This window comes from Macrosteles quadrilineatus, unplaced genomic scaffold (genome assembly GCF_028750875.1).
Source record: "Macrosteles quadrilineatus isolate MER2022 unplaced genomic scaffold, UCM_ALF_1.0 Scaffold_8__2_contigs__length_117827958, whole genome shotgun sequence".
Taxonomy (NCBI): domain Eukaryota; kingdom Metazoa; phylum Arthropoda; class Insecta; order Hemiptera; family Cicadellidae; genus Macrosteles; species Macrosteles quadrilineatus.
In genome coordinates this window covers 58,718,286-58,744,876 of record NW_026542601.1, presented here as the reverse complement: position 1 = coordinate 58,744,876, position 26,591 = coordinate 58,718,286, and the positions used below count along the sequence as shown (strand labels likewise).

General features: G+C 33.9%; 2 protein-coding genes across 3 annotated transcripts; one reads left to right on the top strand and one right to left on the bottom strand.

The window, feature by feature from the left end:
- Positions 1–1,879: 1,879 nt before the first annotated feature.
- Positions 1,880–9,827, top strand: LOC128999816 (UDP-glycosyltransferase UGT5-like). 2 transcript variants are annotated; one of them, XM_054426508.1, is made up of 6 exons: positions 1,880–1,965; positions 4,441–4,688; positions 4,928–5,535; positions 7,619–7,841; positions 8,333–8,552; positions 9,525–9,827. In XM_054426508.1, exons 2-6 carry the CDS (start codon positions 4,451–4,453, stop codon positions 9,814–9,816), a joined length of 1,581 nt encoding a protein of 526 aa, XP_054282483.1. In that variant the 5' UTR covers positions 1,880–1,965; positions 4,441–4,450; the 3' UTR covers positions 9,817–9,827. The 2 variants fall into 2 exon arrangements, with proteins under 2 accessions (XP_054282483.1, XP_054282482.1); XM_054426507.1 differs by lacking the exon at positions 1,880–1,965 and adding an exon at positions 2,091–2,109.
- Positions 9,828–11,046: 1,219 nt separating this feature from the next.
- LOC129000410 (tyrosine aminotransferase-like) lies at positions 11,047–26,267 on the bottom strand. Its single transcript, XM_054427374.1, has 11 exons — positions 26,105–26,267; positions 16,979–17,083; positions 16,512–16,579; positions 15,856–16,014; positions 15,134–15,325; positions 14,561–14,643; positions 13,992–14,061; positions 13,129–13,257; positions 12,526–12,609; positions 12,050–12,148; positions 11,047–11,578 (listed from the first exon to the last, which is right to left on the bottom strand). The coding sequence occupies exons 1-11, from the start codon at positions 26,265–26,267 to the stop codon at positions 11,408–11,410; spliced, it is 1,323 nt and encodes a 440-aa protein (XP_054283349.1). The 3' UTR covers positions 11,047–11,407.
- Positions 26,268–26,591: the final 324 nt, after the last annotated feature.

The window sequence follows — 26,591 nt, the reverse complement described above, 5'->3', positions numbered from 1 at the left end:
GAATTTAAATTAGGCAGTATTCAACAATTTATAACCTGAAAAAAGTAATTCAAATTGTACTTGGAAACCTTGCTCTTTCTAATATAGGCTAAGGCTACTACCATTGACTTTCTATTGGTTTTCTATAACCTTACAACTTAATTCAAATAAGAACATCCTACATCTAGTAGGTATAGGTCTGGCTTGGGAGTTCACGTGATACATTTGTGATATATTGCAAAACTGTGAAAAAAAAAACTATTCCGTTGGTCACCCCAACTATTTATCACATTTTAAATACATCAATACTGTAATCATCAAACGGACTACTTGGGGAGCGAGCTGGCGTAGAGGTTAGAGTGCGGGACATAAGTCCCTGGGGTCCCGGGTTCGATCCCCGCCAAGTCACCAATGGATTTTATCTAAGTGATAATGCCGCAACCCCTAGGTCTAGCCTGAAGTAATGTGAAAAACAATCCCAGGCTCGTGCCTAGCGTCCTAGGACAAAAAAAAAAAAAAAAAAAACAACCACCATTGACTTTGATGCTGAAGTTGTAATACTAGTCAAAGCTACTTATTAATCACATTTTATGATTATTTAATTATATTTCAGTATTGTTTATCTCCAGCATTTAAGTGATTAATGTTAAACACCACTTTAAGTTAACGACCTCTCCGTTTCACTTTGTGCAGATATTACATGGTAACTGTTTTGAAATACTATGATAAAACAGCTCGGTGATCACTTTGTCTCACGTTAAATTATATAGTTTGAATTATTACTTAATAATTCAGTTGGATGTTGGATGATTTAAAATGTGCTACAACAAAGGTCGTAATAATTTCTTATCAATAATCAATATATTTTAAATATATACGAGCTGTTGGCCCGTCCTACGTACGGGATTGAGAAGTCAACAAAAACTGAAATTATATTAATATTTCCATTTCTAATCCAAGCAAAGTTCAAGCAGTTAACCATTTCCTGAAAACAAAAAGCTGCCAAGATGAACTAAAACATGTACACATTTTCCTATTCTTTCCTCAAAAAGTCGAGCAGAAAAATAATTTGCGTAATTTTTCCTTTGAATACTCGGGGGCAGAGCCTCGATTTGTATACATCAGTCTTTATAGAATCTTCAATCTTACTTATTTGCTATATTCAATGCCAACATCACAGAATAATAAACTAACCTGTTAGTTTGAAAGACAACTTTTATATTCAACCAGCTGTTAGTTAAAACAAATTATATTGCACTAAAACAAACTTAAAAATTTAAAGATTGCTCTAAAAAATAAAATAGAACATCTATCATTAAACCATGAATATTTAAATAGTCTGTCATCCTCTTACCCATAAAATGGACGTACAATGAGCATAGCATTACACATAGTATAAATAAGTCAACCCTAAGCATGTAATTATTATCCAAATGCTGAATTTGTGACACAAAAGCTGAATGTTTACAGCTGTTATGTTAAGCAAATTATTTTATGCCAAAAGCTAGTTTAGAATCAAAGCGTCGGCTGCTAGACTTTTTAAAAATTAAAACGTAATTTCTAAAAAACTGGGACCCTAAACTAAATTTATGGCTTCGACATTCCCTAGTTCTCAAAATTATCTTTCTTTCAACACAAAAATCATGAAAATCCGTCGAGTGGTTGATTCAGAATCGTGAAATAAAAAAACACTGTTTCGTTTTAATATTATAGATATATATATTTTATAAATAGAAAATCAGGTTTCTGGAATTATTTAGTCTCTATGCTGACTAAAAGTTTTAAAATGCTATGAAAAACTGTATCTTAACTGGTTTTAGAGGAAAGATCAATATTATCTAGTCTACAAGGTCAACCAAACAAGAGTTCATGAGTCTTATATAATCTTGTAGTCACAGTCAGTGGATGGAAGATAGAAGGGAACCTAAGACTGTGAGATAACGGAGAATTCTTGGTTATCAGACTGTATTCCGGCTTGCTTATCAGGTAAAGTTTATTCCTCTTACTTTTTCATAGTTTCACTTATAAAATTATGTTAAAGTGTGTTTATTTACAGGTTTAACGAGTATGTATAGGTTTGCTGCTACAGGTTGGATAACAAAGTGTTTTTAGTGAAATTTTAATATCTTAGTAAGTTCGATTTTATTAATAGGCTATATCCATAAACAAGCAACAAATAATTCAATAATAGTTCACTTTTTATCTCCATAAGAATAACATGAGAATTTGAAATTTACAGTTTTATTTATTTTCTCTGTAACTATTAAGAACACTGTTTAAAATATTTTTTTTAAGCTCTTCTAAATAATGTAGGAAAAATTTTTCAAAATTTTACGTTTAGAAAGTCAACAATTGGAGAAACAATCTTTACTTCGGCAAAAAACTCAAACAAACCATATAAAACCCCATTCCTATGGTCTTATCATACTGGTTCGCAAATTAGTTGAATATTGTAGGTTTACATGATTGTAACAAATTTGATCAAAATCGGGTGATTTTTATGGGAAATTCGCTTAGTCTGCAGGTTTGCTGCGACGGGGTTATTAACATACACAACTATACACTACTAATAGCTGTGGTGGTTGTGTGGTATTGAGTATGATTCTATATTGTGGAAGTACTGTTATTACACTCTTTCTTAATCCTGAATACTTTTTCTCCTACTACATTATTATATTGACCTCTTATTCCTGTTATCAGTAGGTTTAAATTTAAACTACATTACGGTAATTTTATGGAAAATGTACCAGTCTTAATGTCAAACACCTCTTAGACTCTCCCTAGCTCTAGTTTTATTGGAGGATTAATTCATGAATGTTTGTCGACAAACAGCATCTAAATAACTTCTTGATCAGCATTATAAGTGTTATTAAATTTATGGAAAGTAAATAAAAGAAACGTCTTATAACACTTAAAACATGTATTTACGCTTATACTGTTACTCACAAAACGGTAAATATACCAAAAAGATGGTAAGTGGTGATCGATTTTGATTGGACACTCCAATCATCATCATCAGACCTATCACCTAATGGGTCTGATGTTGATTGTAATGTCCAATCGAAATCAATCACCACTTACCATCTTTTAGCGAATTTCCCATATAGGGAATAAGCTATTACTGTAGTATTCATGGTAAGACCTGGACCCGGGACCAATTAAATTTTTCGTTTTGAGGTCCCTAGAGGCCAAAAACACCATCTGTTCAAATTCATATAAAATGGGGTTTTCCCATTTTTGACCCTAAAACAAAAAATTTTGGAATTTTTTTAAACCGTTTTGTAGAGCTAAAAAAAGAAATAATTTAGTATATTGAAGCGCTGTTGTATGCCTAAACGGTCACGGAGAAAATTCAAAGATAGTGTAATTTAAAATTCCCATGTTATTCTTATGGAGAAAATGAGAACTGTTGTAGTTTACTAGATTATGGATATATATTGATAACATTTGGCATATTCATGTATTTGACGTATGGTCAAAAAACACTTTTTACCTTCCCCGTAGCAGCAAACCTAAGCACTCGTTAATTCTAATGTTATTTAAATTAAATTGGGGGAGCGAGCTGGTCTAGTAGTTAGAGCGCGGGACTCCGTGTTATTGTTATAAGACATTTCTTTTATTGTCTTTCTGTTCTGTAAACAGCATCTCTTAGATACTAGTGACAGCTATTTGAAACACCGTCTAATTATATAGAGTCAAAGGAGAGGGAGTTCCTGCAGCCTGTCTGTATTACGAACAATAAATTACTATAATATCTGGCTCGTCATGTCACTACCTAAGTTCTGAGAATGTTTTATCGGCACAATTAATTAAGTCCCACACCTTGCATTAAAACACACCTCGCAAAACACAATATATCAAACCTAAGGCAAAGGCGAGGTCGGGAAATGAGCGAGGGTTGAAAAGACACCTTTTGCCCATGAGATGAACTATATTTTTCCTCATTGCACCATTGTTTGAACAAACTATGTTACAAAACTAAAGTAGTTTTCATTTAAAGATAACCTCTGAAAACTACTTCTAACTTGTTTTCAATTTAATTTGCTAATGGAAACAAGCAGCTGTTTTGTAAGTGATTCAATCGTTTCACTATTGTGTTTGTGTAATTTATACTATCGATATGTCAAACTATTTACAATAACGCAACAATAAGATACAATCGATTAAACATTCGATACAAACTTTCAATCCATGTGATTGTTTACAATCAAAATTTACCAGTGAGTTTACAGCTGCTGATTTTTACCCCATAGAGAGTAAAAATGCTACTTAAGATCCGCAAGGCATGCATTTAAAACGGCTAATTTTACTGCAGTGTGATGAAAACAATAATCTTTTGCAGTGTTGAGTATAGGCCTACAATTTGTATGCAATATTGAAAGTGAATTAAATGTGGAACATTTTTTACTTGTAAGCATGTTATGAACTCTCCAAATTTATTTTAATAACATTTTATTTCAGAATAACGACTATGAAGATACATTTATTGCTGACATGTTTGCTGAGCTGTGTAAGCTACATCCACTCAGCCAAAATTCTAGCAATCCTCCCGTTCCCAGGGAAAAGCCACTACATTTTTGAGAGTTCTATTGTAAAAGCCCTTGCCCAAAGAGGGCACCAAGTTGTAGAATACAGCCCCTTTCCTCCAAAGAAGCCCATTCCAAATCTGACTCATGTAAAGGTTTACACATTCTATGAAGAAATGTTTGGTAAGTTCAATAAATATTGTGTATACACTTTGTGTGCTGTTAATAAACAAACAATATTAATGAAAGTACATAATATTTAAATGTACATGAAATGTAAGGTGGGAGTCAATGAGTCAAATTAATCAAGCAATTTGAATACATAGGTAAGATAAGTTATTTGTGAATCATGAACACATTAGGCATTAGAAGTTAGCAATAATATTTTACTTAACTAGGTACCCATATTCTTTATTTTTCAGCCAATTGGGACTTCAAAGAGATGATAAAACATTCAGATTCCATGGACAACTTCTTCGGTCTTGCCTGGCTGCATATTTGGAACTTCATGTTGCCCATTTGTGATGAAATTTTGAAGAGTGATAGTATTAAGAATCTGCTAAACTCAAATGATCATTATGACCTGGTACTAACAACAGCTACTTTTGGACAAGAATCTATGTTAGTGTTTGGTCACAAATTCAAAGCTCCAACAATCACACTACAAGCCTTTCGACACTCGACCTTTCTCAATAGAGATGCCGGTAATGATTTGATGATTGCCTCTATTCCCGACTCTATGTCCTTTGCTTTCACAGACAAAATGACGTTTTTGGAAAGATTCCGTAATTTTTGCTCTTCTTTCTCAACTCTGTTTTTGTACTACTTTTGGTACCTTCCTTCTCAGGAAAGTGTTGTCAAGAAGTATTACAATTCTCCAGATCTGCCATCGTTATCTGAAATGACAGCAAACGTATCGTTAACTCTCATTAACACACATCCCGCTGTCTCATACCCTCAACCATTTACACCTAACACCGTTCCTATCGGTGGAATCACCATAAGTCCAGAAAGAATACCTCTGCCACAGGTAAGAGTACAATCAATATTTGTAGGCTATTAATTTAATAGGCCAACATGAATTTTGTGATAATTGTTTTGAAGCTGAACCACAACCGATCACCATTTCCAAGGTGTCGTTGGATAAGTTGTGGCACATAGATTTGACATCAAATAAATAATATTTGAAATTACATCAGAGCTCTGCCCCTGTCGCCTTCTAAGTTCCCATGTTATATTGAGAAAATGTTTGGTTACATTTGAACATACTTTGAAATTTATATGAACATACACAATCATATTTCAAACAGCTGATTGTAAATAGTAATTGATGGAAATACTAGCTGTTTTGCCCGCTCTTCGCTTGAATAAACTTTTCCATTGTAAAATAAATTCATCACATGTGAAAGCTGTTGGAGTTATCATTGGATGATGGAAATAATTACCAATTGAATAGATTTCTCGTTATAAATGGACCATCAAAAAAATAATAGTGAATTTGCATATTTAGATTTATTTTAGAAATCCCAATTTGATTAAACTCAATTTTAATTTATTGGAAGTACTATTGTGTAGCACTTATTAATATGTACTTATTAGATGGGTATGTAGCTAGAAGTATTTGAAAAATAGATATAGAACTAAGCATAAATTTATAGATGGAGTGTGGTATAGGTGATTTACCTTGGTAACTTCATTAGTTTAAGATCATCTCTTCCTGTTGGTAGATTTGTTATTGAAAGACTTCTCCTGTGTAATAGCTTTGTAATAGTATATTTCATCTCTAGAGCCTAAAATTACTCTTTTCAACCCGAGGCCAAGCCGAGGTCAGAAAATGAGCTAGGGTTGAAAAGAAACTATTTGCCCGTGTCATGAACTATATTTTTCATCAAATTGCACCACTATTTGAACAAACTATGTTACAAAAATAAATAGTTTTCATTTAAAGTAACCTCTCAAAAATACTTATTGTTTTCAATTTAATTTGCTAATGGAAACAAGCAGCTGTTTTGTAAGTCATTCAACAATTTCACCTATTACGATTATGTTAGTGTACTATATTGATATGTAATAGTATATTACGTAACTAGTCCTGAAAATAGGTGTTTACAGGACGAGTGACGTACCGGTACGACATTTTACGCCATACTACTAAATCCGTACAAATCCTTATATATTACCACCGGCTAAAGGACTAACAATCACGAGTCATATCCTCTAAGAGAGGTTATGTTTTTGTTTATAAACTAACCACTCTCACTCATTGCCAAATACAGACAATACAGTATATAATCAGCTGGTTGGTTGGTGTCCGGTAAAACTCATTACAGTACAGTAGTACGCAATGAAACCCTATTTGATTAAGCTGATGGCAAACAGCTGTTTTCTGGACTAAATCCTTGTGTGGGAAGTTCGTCAAAACAGTGTAGTGTGGCGTAAAACTATTTACCCCACACTACATTATTTTGACGCACTTTCCACGAAAGGATTTAGTCCAGAAAACAGCTGTTTGCCGCCAGCTTATTCAAATGGGGTTTCATTGCGTACTACTGTTCTGCAATGAGTTTTACCGGACACCAATCAGCTGATTATACTTGTATTTGCGTGACAATGAGTGGTTATAAACAAAAATATAACCTCTCTTAGAGGTTATGACTAGTGATATTTAGTCCTTTAGTTGGTGGAAATAGATATAAGGATTTGTACGGATTAAGTAGTATGGCGTAAACTATCGTACGTAACTCGTCCAAAATATGTGTACCGGACTCGTATGGTAATCCCGTACTCGACTTCGTCTCGCACGGGAACGACCACACTCGTCCGGTAATCACTTATTTTCAGGACTAGTAACGTAATATACTATTACAATAAGGCAACAATAAACTGCAATCGATACATACTTTTGATAAATGTAATTGTTTACAATAGAAATTTACCACTTAGTTGACAACAGCCGATTTTTACTCACTAGGGGCTTAAAACAATTTCTACTCCCTAGAGAGTAAAATGCCACTTTAGACCCGCACATGCATGCATTAAAAACGGCTGTTTTTGCTACAGTATGTTGAAAAATTGTTTTGTATTCCTATTTTTTGACACACTTGTGTTTCCAGGATATAAAAAAGTTCATGGATGACGCCAAAGAAGGAGTGATCTACTTCAGCTTCGGCACAGTCGTCTCTACCCACACAATGCCTCCAGAAACACTTCAATTGTTTGTCAATGTGTTCAAGAAACTTCCGCAAAAGGTCTTGTGGAAGATAGAAGCTGACACTCTGCCTGGATTGTCTAAAAATGTGAAACTTGTGAAATGGGTTCCACAGCCAGGGGTTTTAGGTACGTTTGAGAGCTTTTACCTAAGACAATAACAGATTATACCCTGACAAATATCACCTTTTGGTTTTTTGCGAATGCAGCATTTTTGAAGCTTACAACTTTCCCAAGTCATTATGAAAAACCCCAAAACACAAATAGAAAAACAGAATTACCCACATTTTGATTTTAGTGCAAAGCATCAAAATAGTGAAATGAAAATGATCTATTTTAATAAGAACATTAGGCAGTTTGATTTGATCAAAGTCTGTACACTTTCACTTATACTAGACTACGATGGTGTCATTTGACCTTTAATCAGGCTATGGTCAATAATAAAGCTTCCTTTAGTAGTAAAATAGTCAAAACAAATACTCCAAAAAATACCTTACACCGTCAATCTTAACTTATAGTTAAGTGGTTGATTTTGCGTATTTGGGTCACCAATTTCAGTGTTTTCGTTAAATTTTAAATTTACATTATTTTTTAAATATCAATCACAAAATGTATTCCAGGTCATCCCAACTGTGCTGCCTTCATCACTCATGGTGGAGTCTTCAGCCAGTTGGAGGCTTATCACGCTGGGGTCCCAGTTGTTGGTATTCCATTCTTCGCTGACCAGTTTTTCAACATAAGATTCAATGAAGAGCAAGGCTTTGGTGTGAAAGTTGATTTTAATACGCTTTCAGTAGAAAGTCTCTTATCTGCATTAACCAAAGTTTTAAAGGAGCCAAAGTAAGTATGCACTAGGAAAAAATGGCTAAGTTATGTGCATCTTAAGACAGTTGAACTTGGTCACACAAGCAATGAAGTGGTGACCACGGGGATGAAATTAATAGTCAAGGCTAGAGTTGAAAAGGAAAAGCAATGCCTGCCTTATATGCTCTCAACTACAATGCCTGGCTTATGCTCTAAACAATAAACAGCAATGCCTGCCTTATGCTCTAAACAGCAATGCCTGGCTTATTCTCTTAACAGAAATGCCTGCCTTATGCTCTAAACACTACTTCTGAGCTACTGTATTTGGTGTCAGTATTTAATCTGTAAGTTTAAAACTTTATATGACTAAATGTTTGTGTGAAGATTGAACCGATATATACAGGGTGGTGCAAAAACAATAGGCAGTTTGTCTGAAGGTGAGGCAGTAGAAGGCCTCACCTCACCAACAGAATTGTGCAGTGGAGCATTTCTAGGAAAGGGTGGATTCTACGTTGCTAGATATTGAATTATGTTGTCAGTTGTTACATCAATACAGTTGTCACATTAATTTCTCCCTGATACTTGATCTTAAATCAACCATTTGTTTCAAACTAAAAGGGTTTGAATGTAGGGCATAAATATCAAATCCCAAATGCTCACTGATGAGTCAAGAAAACCTTAACAATTTTTGAACATCAATACTTTAGTCTTTGTTGCTGTAGGAGACAACGTATAGACAGTCTGCTAGAGACTATCCTTAACCTACTTTAATTAATCTAGTATTAACACATTTGCTACCATAATCATCACATATATGCGACGATACGGTTATTGCCACGGACAAAGGTATACATTTTAATATTACACATCTAGACTGGGTGTCCCTTGGTTGACAGTACACTCAGACCACGGGCCAGTGATGCAGCAAAGTAAAAAACCGATTGGCCGAAAAGCTGTGTTTGGTGTTTCTGGACCTTCTCGTCAGTCAATACGTATTTTTTCATTCAGGTACAAAGAAAACGCAGCTCGAATCTCACGTGTATTCCGAGATGTGCCAATGTCTGCGGCAGATACAGCTGTGTTCTGGACGGAGTACGTTTTACGACATGCAGGAGCGCCACACCTCCAACCAGCTTCCTCCTCTCTGCCTCTCTATCAGCTGATGTTGTTGGACGTTGCAGTTGTCGTGTTGGCAGCATGTGTCATTATTATTGCACTTCCTCTCTTTGTCATAAAGAAAGTAATTTCTCTGTTATGTAGAGGGAAAAAGAAAGTAATCGGTGAAAAGAAATATAAATGATTTTTCTCAAATTGTTTTTTGATTTGCCCCGAACTTAAGTGGTTTTAATTTGAAATCTGTAAAAAATGAGAAATTTATTTGGTCAGAACTAAACATAACATACGGTATTGAAAGCATTAAAAAAAAGTTTTGTTTGGTTACAGGTTGTGGGTTGATTAATTTGTTTGATTTTTTAGGTTTCAGTATGGTAACAGTGATGGTAGTTAAGAAGTCCTTTGATGCCTTACATTTTTTAACAGAATAGCCTACATTTTGAATGAAATAATAAAACACGTCAACTCTATTTCACACCTTAAATTATTTTATTGTTGATGTTTTCAATTCATGTTCCAGTACATATATTGTAAAATAAACTTATCAACTAAATCACATTATAAAAATTACTCTGCTTACTCCAAATGATTGCACTATGCATGTTTTTCAAACACATATTCTTTTTAAATTAAAAACACCCTTTATATATCCTAGTTCTGTACATTTACACTGTATTTACAATGCTAAATTCTACCTACGTAATCTAATACAGACTAAATTACACACAATTAATACAAATCCTTAATAAAATTTGGTTTAAATATATCACAATACATAATACATAATAAGCTCAGAGTGAGGAGTTCAATCACACTTGACTTTATTTCAGTTAAACATTTTAGCGCAACAAACAATGCAAATGTTGAAAAGTAAATTTTTGCATTTCCTAATTGAAAGGTAAAACAATATCAATCAACATATTTTAAAGCACACTGACATTATTAATTGTCACTAACTTATACAGAATCTACTTGTTCTAGCAGCTTCAACCCAAACTACAGCAAGTTATGACATCTAAAATATGAATACTGTACTAATTTTATGTTAAAAAATTAATTAGATTCAACTAGCCTATAGCATTCATTATGGCAGATAAATGCTTGGGGTTGAAATAGTCCAAAATTTAAACTTCAGGCTACAATATTTTCCTCAGATAAATTAACCTAAGTTGTACGAGATAGAAATCACAAAGTTTTCAGAATGTATTTTTTATAGATACCTAACTTAGCAAGAAACTTTTATACCAAATAGGTAAAAATCCTAGGAGGAGAGAAGTTCAGAGTATAGCTGTATCCCCATCCTAATCATTGGAGAACTATTTATACAATGGAGTTTAAATTTTCATTTCTACATATTTTGTGTGATAAACAGTATAAGCAGATTTTTTACTTTCATCAGTTTTACCCCTCTTCATTTTCTCGTCTCCATAATTATCTTACAATCGTAGGAATGACAAAATGTGTGAAAAAGGTATTAAATGATGAAAAATGTGCTAAAGGCATACATTTGTAATGTACTGTAATGTACATTTGTAATGATACTGTTTGTCACAAACCAAAGAAAAACAACAACGTCACCTTGGTGATTCACTAAATAAATCCCCATCAGTAAATAATGCAATTCAACTACTTTCATAGCAAAAAATCATTCTCTAAAAGATGTATTAACTGCTGCAAAACAGTAATTTAATAGCCAAACCATACCGGGGTGTCTTTGAAAACTAATTTAAATTTCAAGAAATATATCAACCTCATACCGGTATATTACATGGGTATTCTCAGGCAGAGGTTGGTTGCCGCAGAAGACTAAACGATGGGTGGAATAAGACAATTTCCCTTTTCTCATTGACGTGTCTGGTGCAGAACATTTGAATACGATAGCAAGCCTCAATGATCTGTGGTTGTGGAACAGTCAGAACTAGCCGTATGTAACCGGGATATCCAAAACACTGAAACAAACAATTTTATCTCATATCGCTAAAAGTAAAATTTAATTTTCAATACGGTAAAAAAAATTCTGTAGTCATTTTTTAAACACTGAAACAAACAATTTTATCTCATATCGCTAAAAGTAAAATTTAATTTTCAATACGGTAAAAAAAATCCTGTAGTCATTTTTTGTGGTGACTGCATTTAACACAATGCAAAACATACCATGCCTGTTACGATACTTAATGAATATCGGTAACATATAGGTTGATATGTGCAGGTGTGTTGAACGTTAGAACAGTGAACACCCAACCCAACTGCAAAAGTAGATGAAACATAACTTCCTTAGAAACAATGGACTCATCTCAATTGTCATCAACATGGTATGAGTAATTATTAGTTTAAATTAGGACAAAAGTCATACCGGTACAGTTGTTGTATTGATAGTCAAAGGTCATACACAGACTATCCCTATATTTAAGTTCTCCTACCTCTCCTGGTAAACAAAACACTGACTCTTCAGATACTAATTTCTCCACAAATTCGAGGGTTGAAGAAATCAATGGAAACTGACACAGGTTTACTCCAACCTGTAACAAAATAAGTAATGCAAATAAGTTGATGATTTATAATTTATTCAAATGTATATTCATTGTATATTGATATTGTACCAGCCACAAATTATCTTGAAGAATGAATTCCAAAGCCAAAATGTTGATCTAATTAAAACAGCTAAGCTAACTAAACATAATACAATCTAAAATTGATTTGGCATTCACTCCTCAGCTACTTGGTATTCAATTACTCTGTGGAAAGGAATCCTTTGGAAAAAATACATTCTATTACCCCAAATAAAGGTCACAATGAAGAAACTAGAATAGCAAAACAATTAAATTTGTATCCTGGAAAATCAAATGAAAATGGAAGCAGTCACCAAACACTACAGATGATATAATGTATTACTCACCATCATATACATTGCACCCTGAGGCATAGTAGGTTGTATTCCAGGAACTTCAGACAACATCTTAAAAGCAATCATAGCATGTGTCTAAAACATTAAAAAGATCATTTATGGCACAATGTCAACAATCTTTTTTTATAATTTGAAAGAAGTTTCCTTATCAAAGGTGTAATTCTCAAAATAATCCGACCATTTTGTTCAATTCCGACCAAGCGTTAACCATTTTGCTATGCAGCCTAGTTTGAAATTCTAGAGTATATTTTAATGACCTCAAACAAATTATGACCAATCAACGTACGAGTATATTTTTGTATGTAAATGTAGCCTTTATTTTAATTCCTCTTATTTATTCTACCAAAGCAAGTCCTTGGTATAGTTTTATCGTCTTATCAATCACAAGGTAAGCTATAGCATCTTTTAAAACAACTATCTCTCATCAAAATAAGGTAAAAAATAAATTTTAGACCACTAGCGGTGTCGAGATCTGTAACTGGATCACACAACTATGTTTGTTTTGTTTTTTTTCTTTTTTTTTTTAATGGCTACAGCTGGTCCATATAGATAGGATGCCTACTTCAGTATCCAAAAGTCAATGCTTTAACTCACATGTATCGTTTTTATCGTCTTGTCAAAGAACTGTTGCGGAGTGTGTTTGAGTATCCGAGGCAGAGCTCCCTGGACCAGAGTGTTGCTGCCAATGGTCCTCATACTCAAGTTCTGGAGGCCTCGGCGAATCTGTCGGGTTCAGATGTATTTATACGACATTGCATTAATACGACATAATTACGACAATTACAAGAACCTAATGTTGTAAACACGTGTTGCAACCTTAGTAATAATCAAAGTTCATGGCACTAACGTGGTAGTTTTAGGGAGTTTTGATTTATTGTTTGACTGTAAAAGTATTAACTTAGTTGCAAGTGTGTATGTATAGTTTAATCTACCCCTTCCTCTTTACCCTGGTATGCTGTTTGACCATTCCCCTTTCACCAGATTTGCTTACCAGTTTGATTAGAGTAGCAACAGTTTTTCATTTATTTTCAAAGAACTTTAGCTGTATAGTGGTGGACAAGGTAACGTTGATTAAAAGGTTGGGCCCATGCCCCGAGTTGGCTATCATTCAAGTTTGGGGATTGCTACCATATTACTCCTGCTTGACTGAGCTTGCACTAAAGAGTACTAGGGAGCCTAATAGCAAAAGTTAATTACTTTCTTCAAATAAAAAATGAAAATACAACAGTATGGGTTATTGTGGGGTCTCTAAAACTTTTGTTAGTTTGATAAAAAAATTTCACACAATTGGAAAATTTTTACATATTTGAATCTTGTATTAAGTATGATTATGTAAGAGTATAATATCCTTTACACGTTGTGAGAAGAGCACTGAGAGAAAACTAAAAATGTTTTTTTCCAAACAAGGGCAGTAATGTATGAATGGTTCTAAATTTATATCACAATCAACAACTTACCTCTTCTCCGAAGATATGTTGTCCATCATGGATGATTATCCAGCCCATTCTCCACCCAGGAATCAAAAATCTGCAAACAGTTGAAAGTGTTAAAACTTGTTAAAGTATATATACATTTTGAAGGGGCTATTTTTATCTACGGCCTCTCCTATGACTTTTGTCAATTTGTAGAAAATTTACTGAAAACTATGGTACTTAACAAAGGTACCTACCTAATAATTTTATACAGAATATCTATTTGCAAGCTACATTCAAGAAACAGTGGTTTAATTCACTTCCAATGCAACAGGTCTCACTTCCATAGTTAACCATCCGTAGAAATATAAGATATAAGAAGTATTAAAAACTAACTACTCTAATCAAATCATATTTTACCAACTTTCAGTATTAGTAATACCCCGCCGCAGTAAACCTGCAGACTAAGCAAATTTCGTTGTTTTTGGCCTCTAGGGACCTCAAAACGAAAAAAGTAAATCGGTCCCGGGTACAGACCTTACCATGAGTACTACGGTAATAGTTTATTCCCTATATGGGAAATTCGCTAAAAATTTGCTTATGAATTAAATTACCTTTTAGTGAGTCCACTGCAAGACAATATTGGTACATTACTACCAAGGGAGGCCAGTGGATGGTATTTGTTGCCAGGGAAAACCTGAAATGAAAAAGCGATTGAGTAGTTTTATTAGATATTGTTACAATAATTCAAAGTTCAAAGCAATTGCGACAAAAGGCGTTTAAGTTTCTTCCTATATAGCGAAATTCTTTATTATAGTGAAATTCTTCCTATATAGCGTTGCTTTTTTCTGTTTTTTTTACTAGGTCACAGTCCAAAGGTTGGTCATGATAAAGAGAGTAACAACTTTATCTAAAACTAACATTTGTTAGATAGCATAATTAATTAATAGCTCAGCTCAATTACAGATTGCATCTAGAATAATTGATTCTCCTCGGGATCAAAACAGCAACCCTCAGATTTGATGGCCATCACCAGGATCATTAGGTACCTACCTATCTTACCCTTGTCTTCATTATACCCACAATAATAATAAATCTCTTAGTATTAAACCTATATCCATCCAGTATGTGTTAGTTTACTACTCAGAAGTCTTCGATAAGCTAAGTAAACTGTAAGCTCTCTTTACCAGATGTTCGTAGATCTCGTCTGCTATGATAGGTACCCTCTGCCGCTCTGCCACTCGCAGCACTGACTCCAGATGTTGCACTGTGTAGACAGATCCGCACGGGTTTGACGGGTTGTTGACCACAATAGCCACTGTGTCTCGGTCTATCTGTCTCTCCAAGTCTTGTGTGTCTATCTCCCAGTTGCGATCTGGCTGCAGCGTCAAAATCATTAGATGGTGTATAACAAATTGTACAAAAACTTTTAATAATTGCCGTTCTTTACTGTAAATGAATCTATTGTAGGATATAATATATGCAATTAGCGACACATTTTGTGTACCTATATTATCTGGATATGAATGCTGAGTGAGTATAGAATGGAATAAGATTACCTATAGAGCTGTGTTAGTATTATCAATTATCGATCAATTATAATAAAGTAATTGTCAACTATTGAGATGGGGACGCCACCTAAGTAAGGCTAACATAGGTGCATATTTTAACCCAAATATGAACATAGGATGGTGTGAGATGATCTGTGTAGCTTTGACTAAGATCAGCTGTTTCATTAGTCAGGATCATTTATTTAAAGCCCAATGATCAGGAAGGAACAGCCAAGTAGAGTTTCGAACCATCAAAAAGCTACTGACTTTTCTCAGGATCTTGATCAAGGATTAATCGCCTCAATTTAAATAGCATTAGAAAATAAACTGAGACTTAGCATTTTACTAGGGGTTCTCACCATCAATTTGTAAGTCTTGACGTTGATGCCCAGCCCCTCGGCCAAGGTGCGGTAGATGGAGAAGCCTGGACAAGGCACCAGGATAGTCTGGCCTGGGTTGGCCAACACTGTTATACACAGGTCTATAGCACTGGAACACCCACTGCACAGCACTACGTCCTGGGTAGAACAAACGTTATCAGAAACTGACTGTACTATCTACCAAATATATAAAGTACATGGCTGTATCTTTTTTTCTCAACACTTTCACTAAATATGACTAAATGTACATATGAATGGGCCTACGTCAAACAATTGCTAGATTGATTTTAATTTGTTTGTTTTGTAGTATTGGCTTTTCCAAACCAATTACTTTGAATACTGTAGTAATTTCCTGAAAGATGTGCAATTGGATATGGTTTTCATTGTAGATAGAAAGTGATCCCTACATAAATTTTAAATTTGATAACAATTTTAGAGATCGGTTTAGTAAATTTATTTTACCATGACTTTAAAATGTTACCCATTTAAATTTATTAATGTGGTACGGCCAAATAAAAAATTAAAATGCTATGTAACATTGATTAAACTATTATAAATCTGGCTAAGGTGCTGTAATATAAATACCTATTTTGCATTTTTAAATGTTTAAGAATAAATTTACAATAGCAACCTACCTCAGGTTTAACAGTCAGGCCTGAATGAGAGGAATAATCAGCAACAGCCTGTTTTGCTTCCTGGTATCCTGAAAATTAATTCATAGATTAAAAACTAACAAGCTTCACCCCCTTTGGGTTGGGTAAAAATGTCAATATACTACTTAGTAATAGCAGGATTTAGATCATAACCTTCCTCAGAAACATTGCAGTAATACACAATGGCTTGAATACACAATAATACAAGAAGTAAGTTAAATTTGTTCACTGAGGAGTTTTAACTACCCAGCAGTAAAATTACAGTATTGGTTCAAATTCAATTATTGAAAAAAGTCAATATTTTTATCTTTAAATATCAATTAATGTAACTTAATTGTTAAAATACGCACATAGTGGGGTCCCCAGCTTAAATGATTGATTTATTGATAAGTGTGTTCTTACTCTTTCGCTGAATACACCCTCTGTGCTGACATGATGGTATCTCTCACCTGATGCAGGAGCGTACCCGTTGTATCTCTGACTATGTAGACTCTCCTCCACTGCCTCTATCACCTCCGTCGGCGGAACTAAGTTCCCGAATACCGTTGGGTCACCTACATCAATACAAGAACAAAATTTAATATGTATTAAATCATTGGTTAAATCATTGGCCAGAAAGAATAAACTGAGATTTGGATATTACAGTATTAGCCAAAATAAACAGTACTTAAATACTTTTAATGGTAATACTTTTATTTTATGTATAAATTTTAACAATACATATAAGCCAAAGGAAGCAAAATCGGCTAAACACGGGTAATAACATGTTCAATATGAGCCCCGTTCAGTTTGAGGCAACACTCGTACCGTTCTTGTAGGTTTTGCACCATTTTTATGAATAGGGGTTTTTCCATTCTCCTAATACACATGGTTATTTTTTCTTTGAGTTGAACGATGGTAGATGGTGGGTCCTCACGGAAGATGTTTTCTTTCAACATTCCCCACACTTAAGCATCCGGTGTTGTAAGATCGGGGGAGTGGGCTGGGTAAGGAAAGTTTGTTCTAAGGGAGATGAGACGGTTGCCAAAGGTTTGTCGGAGGAAAGCAATGTTGTTAACGGCAGTGTGACTGGTTGCGCCATCCTGCTGGAACCACTGTGAACCTAACGGCAGGTTTCGTGCACGACAAAATCTCCTGAAGTCACTCACAAAACGATCAAGAATGGCCCTATATCGATCCCTATTCACAGTAACAGTCTCTCCATTATTGCCTTCAAAAAAGTATGGTCCCACTATACCCCTCCCTGACACAGTGCACCAAATGGTTACACGTTTACTATGCTGTGGCCTCTCTACAACAATGTCAGGACGTTCAAATTCAAGGAAACGTGTTGTCTGCTTGTTTATGTAACCATTAAGGTGCACATGACATTCATCTGTAAACCATACATCACTCAGAAAATCAGGTTCTTCATAGCATATTGCTAACATTGAAGCACAGTACTGAACTCTGGCTAGTTTGTTTATACGATCCAATGGTTGTCCAGTTTGTATCCTGTAGGGAAAACCACCAATATTTTTGAACATTCTTCTCATTGACGTATTGCTAATATTCAGTTTAAGAGAAGCTCGCATTAGACTTCTTTTCGGTGACTGTAACACTTGCTGCAACACTCTTCCGTGGTTTTCATTTGTACAGACAGTAACTGGGCGACCTGAAAAGCAATTTCGCTGTGTCAAAACACTACCAGTTCTTCGAAATTTTTCGACAACACTAAGAATCACAGCATTACTAGTCGGGTTTTTGTGGAAATGTTCCTGAAAACGTAAAGCAACAAGCTTGGACCACCCGCACGTCCAATTCCGTATGAGCGAAAATAATGCTCTACGATAAAAGTTTTTTCTAAAGTTGTTAGCACCATGTTAACAAAAACTAACCTCAAATAAGAAAGAAGTAATGAACGCAAAGCCGTGGCAACAATCACCTATTGGATCAGCTGATCGAGAAGTCAACTACAGCTGATTCAGTTTCAGTACTGTTTATTTTGGCTAATACTGTAAAAGGTAAGGTAGATTGTCCACAAGTTGAGAAGACCCAACCACACTGACATCATCAAAAGACAAGGACTTACGATAAGAAGCCAACCGCAAGAATTGAAATTAGATCAAGTAAACTTTGCAAACAAAACATTTAAGGTTCTTGGGAGGGGATTGATGGTAGCCCCCCCCCCCCAAGGGAATACATCAAATAGGGCAAGTAATAGATACCACCATCTTTAGGCGAAGTGTGGTGCCTTTCGCAACTTTGTGATGGTAACAAAATAGCTTGAAACTTAAGAATGAATGTAAGATTCAAAATAATTTCAAAATATTCAAAATAACTATTACCATATAGTCAATGCTATTACGCGCTAACTCCAGTTGTAAGGACAGGATAGCATCTCACTGTCCTCCAGTTATAAATTAAAAACCTTTATAAACAAACCTTAAGCCAAAGGAGTTTTTTTATTTACAACTATTAATTTATATTTATACTTATAAATTATTTATAGTTATAGTATAGTTATAATTATAAATTATGTTTTATTTAGTTACCTATAATTTATAAGGTTTATAATAAATATAACAGCTGGCTCATCAGCTGTTATATTTATTTCTTTTCTTTTTTTGATGTTAACGATTTTCGTTGCCAAAGTGACCCACAAGGCTCACTGTTAAAAGTGTTTGACATTTAATTTCATTGTTTTTTGTAATTCGATTTTTGTTGGCAATTTTAACTGCATGAAAACAGGGTTTAGGCCAGAAATAAATAATTCACAACATTTGAAGAAAATAGTCCAAGCAGTTTTCGTGATCTTTGTGCAAGCAAGGATACATACAAGCAAATATTGCTCATATAAGAGTAAAAGTAAAAGAGAATATGATTTATTATTATTATTATAACAACATATTGTAGAAGAAAAAAAACACTTTCTAGTTTTTTTTTTATACTTTTAAATGGTGAAACAGTCTTTTATTTTGATAGTGATGTTATTGCCTGCACTTAAATGGTTGAAAATTCAGTTTGAAATAGTATATTTATCACCAAGGGCCGAAAATAAGTTTTACAAGGCTCCGAAATCGAATTTCAGACGAATGTTAAGAACGTAAAAAGACCGAGAGCTGTTGAAACGTTTTTTTAAGCTTGTTATGAAATTGTTATTTGTGTTATTTGTTATATGTATTATAAAGTGTTATTTTCTAAGAACAAAATTATTAGGTTTGTCAGTTTTTGTGGGGAGGGGCTTGTAAACATCGACATCTGTAGACAATGTACCTATGTAGTATATCAGTGTAAAATTAGAATGTTTTAACTAAATAAATAAAAACGAACAGTTAGTTTAGACTATGGTCTGATGTACGATTATTTTGGCAATCAAACTACTTTAGTTGACAAAATTCCTCGGCAAACGAAATGTTATAGATGTTCAAAACCTAGTTGATTGCCAAAACTATCGTTTTGCAGGCGCACGAGACTGTGAATGGTTTAAATAAAAATTATTTCTAGCTCTCTACCAACACATGCAAATTCAATATGTTTGGATAACATTGCTCTTTCAACGTAATCCTAGGAAAATAGAAAATGTCAAAACCTTTTAAAAATCAATATCAGTAATGACTGTACCTATTATTTTTTTACAAAATGCCATATGACGTCAGGGAATTTCAAATTTAAATTACCACATACTTAACTATGCTTAAATACTTGTTTTGAAACTTGATTAGAAGTTTTTCATAATCAATGGTCTGTGTTTATTGTTTAAACCAGTATTACCATACTCCGTAGTCTGTTCTACCTGATTAAAACTAAAACACTATTAATAAGGATCTACATCAGTACTTACATACGGTATCATATTTTCATTATTAAAATCACATGCAATTTAATTGTTTATATTTATGTTGAATCTATTGTCATCTTAGGTAACCATTATTTCCTGCTTTTCTATAATAAATAGGTACTCTGATTTAAAAATGTCTCGAAGAAGATCGCTGTTAAGTCTAAAACGATTCTCAAAGTATGTAAGAGAACTTAGGAAAAGGAAAATAAAGAATTTTTTCTCCAGCAAAGATAGTAACTTAAAAAATGTTGTCAAATTACCATCAGGAGAAGGGAAGAATCTGAAGAATGGGTGCAAAGGGAACATCAAAATATTGGTGGAAACAAGAAGCTGTGGTATGAATAAATCATGAAACTGTTAATTGATGAATATTTAGTTCTTTTTGCTTTGCTTATTTGAACTCGTGAACTCTGTAATTAGTTTTGGCCTGAATGTCTTAAAATAATAAATTTATGTTAGTTCCCATAGTCTATAATTCATACAGTCTATATTAAATAGCCTATAAGACTATTAGACTTAATACCTCAAAATTAGACTTCTATTTAGGCTACAGTACTGGTACTTTAACTTGGGAGTAGAACTACTTTAGGCTTGAAAGTAGAATACTGTAGCCTATCTTGGATTTGAAAATTCGTAAATACACAGTATAGCCTTTACTTGAGGTTTTAAAATTTGTAAAGACGATGAAGGTGAAACTATATGTAAAGAAAACTCCTTTATCTGTTAAAACAATCGTCAAGTGAGTATATATGTCCGGTGAATCTATAGAATAGTGTGCTCTTTTAGGTGTAAAATAATTCCTCATTGAATATACTTTAGTATGAATGTAAGATTCAAAAGAATTTAGTGAAATAATAAAATAAAGTACCATGAGGACGGAGCGTTGCTCGGCTTTCCAACTCAATAAACTCAACGGTGCCGCCGGTTTACTAATTACGCACTAGCTCCAGTTGTAAGGCTAGCATCTCACTGTCCTCCAGTGATAAATTAAAAACCTCTTTTGGTTCTCTTTGGATCTATTAGTTAAAATTTTAGAATAAAATCCAGGGTTCTTGTAGCTTATATTTAAATGGTAAAGAAATAGAAACGGCGGTCATATATAATTCACTTATTCAGGTTGCTATCTTTTAGTGAATGGCTAGGTCGGCAAATTCCAATGGTACAGTTCCGTTATAAAGCACAGTAGTGGGAGGAAATTGTATCCTGTGTACTTAAAACTTGTTGTCAATATCCTTTATTAAAATTTATTTTAATTTTTTATACAGCAAAAATCGGGAAACTCAGCTCCCGCTCCTTAGCCATTTAATTTAAAAGTTCCAGGGCAAAAATTTGATAAAAATCCCCTCGATAAAAACAAAATCAGTACACGCTTAATGAACACTACACTCAACAACTATTTAAGGTGTAAGGTTCCTTTAACACTAATGTATGTGTTAAGTTAAGCAAATGTGTATTAGCAGACCGTTGCTTCTTGTGTGTATTAGCTTCTTAAAATTTACTTGCTTAGAATAAGTATGGCATTAAAAATCATGCCGAAAACAGCACCTTCGGTCAAAGGGTCAAATGTGCTTAATGAGTTTATCAATGAATACAAACTGTTGGTATTCATTGGCACAACGCACATTATACCACTACTTCCCTCTTCTCCTCTCCTCCCTGTGTATAATGTAACTTATTTTTCTCAGTAGAAGTGTTTCCCTACAGTCCTACTCTCTGCTTGATCTAGTTTATTTATCAGTCCAAGAATGTGTTTATCCTGTTCCTGCGGCTCGGTGACGATCCTGGTATATACTGGCAGATCGCCAGAGGAATCACGCCACCAACCTGTCTCAAAACTGGTCTTCTGCGAGTCATTTATACATTTAATTTGCCCCGATGTTTTCGCTGACTTCTGCAAACACTGCGTTTCAGCCTATTTCCACTTGGTTCCGTTTGTTGTTTACACTCAAAGTGTTATAACTTTGGAAATTCTTGACACCCCTTGGCAAATTAGTAATGTCAATCTCCATTTACAACTACGAGTTAACACTTTCTTAGAAGTGCTACCCTTTAAACCCCAGGGAAATTAAAAAATGAAATGAAGTTCCTTACGTTCAATGAAGTTCAAAATTAACTTAATTAAGTTCCTTAATTATTATTGGTTTAGATTGGTGTAGTTCTACTTTGGTGTTAAATTGTGGGTCTTTGCACTTGAGCATATTATTCTAGAGGCTTTGCATTATTAGCATATTATGATACGAGTCCACTGAACTCGAAAAGCCAAAAGTAAATCTTAAAAGCTGTTTCTAACTCCATCACATGGTTCTCTGCTTTCTGATAAAATTCTACAGGGCTTTTGTATCTTTGATCATATCTTTTCCTAATGATATCTTAAAAGGTTTAATTGAACCAAACGACAGTCAATAGTTCTTCACACTCGTTTTTAACATGGCTTGCAGAATATCATACACGCTGAATATCCAATGGCAGTACAGTTGTTCAAGTTTAATATACAATACAAACGCAGATAAACTATTCTGCTTTAGAAGGAGTGTAGAGAAGAACTCAAATCGTGGGATATCATTAGTATACGTAACTAGATTTGGATTCGAACATTTCCATTCGTCCGTTTACAAGATTTGGGAAGAATTTGATGAGACCGAATAGTGTATTGACCTTGGCAATGGACCAGGCCGACTCCGCTAGAATACCTTATCTTATGTAAGACTGGTGTTATTCCTAAATTTGTTTTCCACTCTTACTTAAATGTTTTCACTTCCTAACTAAGTTACATAATTCGTCTGTGTTAGGTAGTTTTTAAAGTGACCAAACTATAGATTAGATTGTAAAGATCTTGATATCTATCATTGAACGGGTTTCTTAACGCATCGATACTATTCCTCCCCAATGCGTATCTAGACAATCACCGAAATATATTGGGAAACGCGTATATGAGTAACCATATGATAATACCTACAACAAAATCATTCAATGAAAGTTTGTTTTTGTTAGGATTTATGTTTAAAAATTATTTTAAAAACACGTTTTCTATCAAAATACATTGAAAACGGGATTTTAACATTTTTTATTTGGGAGCAACTATTGGCTACCTTTGTTGAGTATTTTCAAGAAATGCGTAATAATAATTTGTTGGAGATTTTATTCTCTTTCAGAATATCACTTTCCACTTAAGTAGATTTCCTCACCATTTGTAAAATATCGAAGCAACCTTCGATTTTATAGTGGTAAAAAAAAATACTGAATTGGAGATTTTTTTAATTTACACAACTAAATCTACAGTTCTACTGGACATTTGTTATTAGTTATTATAAATGGAAGCTTCATCCGTGTATATTTGCAAAACTTGTGAAAGTTTAATTTGTTAAAGATTTATGGAAATAATGGGTTTGCCGGTATGCATAATCTGATCATATGGAACATGTGTTAAATTTAACAGCTGATCTTTGTATTGTTATTTCCTTAACTTTTCATTGTTTAAATTTTGTTGTTTACATTTTTTTTTTAGCATTATTATGTAGCTTACAATTTTTTCAAGAGACTGTTGTATTTAACCACAACGGGCTCTGTTGCTAGTAATTATGATAATTCAATAATCCGTTGTTACATCATTATAATTACACGGTGGATCGATTTAAAGAGACAGTAAAGACAACATATATATAGGCATACAAGAAAAATACGAGATACATTCAAGATAAAAACAGAAACATACATAAAAACAATAATAGAAGTTTTATACCTTCTAAAAAGGTTTTAGAATGTCTATGTTAAATGGTTTAAGGTTAATATTCGTAGGCCTAAAACCATAAAACCAGAAGACAGCGTTAAAAAGGCAGAACAATTGATTAGTTTTAACTCTTTAACTTTAACTTAATTAATTTTAATTTTAACTATGTGGACTATCCTACCTTTAACTACATGGAACAGAAAAGTTATGGATCATAAATTAAGCAAATTACGTCACTGGTCCGAAAGTAAATATGTTTGTATTAATATTAACACGAAACTGTAAAATACCCCCGCCGCAGCAAACCTGCTGTCCAAGCGAATTTCCATTTGGCTGAATTGATTTTCAATCGATCTATTTAAATAACATTAGGTTTAACAAGTACCTAGGTTTGCTGCTACAAGGAAACTAATAAAGTGCGTGTTTTAAGTAAAATAATTATTGCTTAGTATAAAATGAATATATTTGCCAAGTTTTATCAAAAGATATCCATAAACAAGCAAACTACAACATTTTACAATATTCTCCATAAGAATAACATGGGAATTTTTAATTTACAGTTTTTTTAGTTTTCTCCGTAATCAATAACCGTACAAAAACACTTTGATATACTGAATTGTTTGTTTTTTTAAGCTCTTTAAGAAGGTTTAGAGAAAAATTGGGAAATTTAGTGTTTTGAGGGTCAAAAGTGAGAAAAACCTATTTTTACCCCATAAAACCTCCCATAAAACCCTGTTCCCATGGTCCGATCATACTGGATCGCGAACTCATTCAAGTTTATCCCGCCTTACACCTTCAAACCAAATTTCATCAAAATCGGATACAAATTACTCAAGTTATCGTGTTCACGGACACATATATATATAAATCTATATATATATATATATATATATATATATATATACATATATAAAAATTTGAACGAATGGTGTTTTTGGCCTCTGGGGACATCAAAATGAAAAAGTAAATCGGTCCTGGGCCTAAGTCTTACCATGAGACCTACGGTAATAGCTACTTCCCTATAGGGAAATTCGCTAAAACGCACAAACCATCTGCTACGACTAATTAATACCGAACAGTATATAAATTCGGACCAGTGGCGTCATTTATTTATACATGCCGTTTCTGTTATAACATTTTGTTGATCTTACACAACATTAAGTTACGTACGCACCATCCAAAATATGCTACGGGTTTTATTATTTTTGCTCGGGTTACACAAAAATTTTTATTAGTTGCACTGGTCGAAAATTATTTTTTTAGAAGTCATTAGTATTAATAGTGATGGTTTGTTGACAAATGGCAACAATGACATGGCTACCAAACTCATACCGCCAGACTCGCCAGTTCAGCTTGCTCCCTGTTCCGTAAAGAGAACGTCGAACTTTCATCTTGACCTCGACAGTCAAAACTTTAAATTTAATGAATATTTTATCTTCCCCCCTTAATTAGGATCCATACTATATTAGTTTCATTCAACCTTTATGTTTGCAGACTGAAGAATAAAAGTATATAATAACATTACCTACTTGATTAACATTTAAAAATGGTACTGCCCAAGAGAATTAAAGTGTATTAGAACTGAGTGTAGTGTATTAGTATATTAGAACTAAGAGTGAAAAAATAATTACTGGACACTAAAAAAATTGACGGTATATTGTTATAATACGAAACTGCGCAACAAAGGTAGTGGTGAATGTATTTTCAATTTAGAAATATCACCAACCTATAGTTAAAAATCTTCACAATTATTAAAACGTCCCACCGGAAGTTGTATATGATAATTTGTATATATTTCCATTAAAAACATTCACGTTGCTGTCTTTGTAAAGCGATAGGTGATTTGATTTTTAGTTTTTAAATTTTCTTCCCATGAAAGAATACCGAATACCATATACCATAAACAAAATATAAAATAGGTAAACTAAACTATAAAATCGTGATAAAATATTCTGCTAGAATAAACTAAAATTCCATCCATATATACCCAAATAAATCGATTGCTGTCCAAAACGATCCAATATTTACCTATTGACAGCGCGATCAATTGCTTGTCGGGATGCGGTTGTATGTGCAACCCCTCCACAATGGCGCGTATAGGGTTGTGCGTGTTGCGCGCGACACTGCTAGCGCACACGGACCACGGTTTGGCAGGAACGGACATCTCAACACCACTTCTGGCGGGAACCATTCCGTGGCAGACTATATCAGCTGTGCTGTGGATCACGTGGTACCCGCTAGACCGGTTGATTCATTGTTGCGTTGATGTTGATTGGGCGCAGTAAGGATCAACAACAGGTTGTTTTGTGGCTGTTGTTTGTGGAAATGGTGATTACAATGTTCAACTTCTATGATTTCATGTTGTTGGTTTCAAGTGATAAACATAAAAGGCCTACAATGTTATTACTTCAATTAACTTAATTCCAATCCTACCACTTTTGCATTGAATTCATTTGATATGAAACGGTGCTCCAGCGTTTCTAAATACACTGTTTACTTTTTTAACTTTTAATTT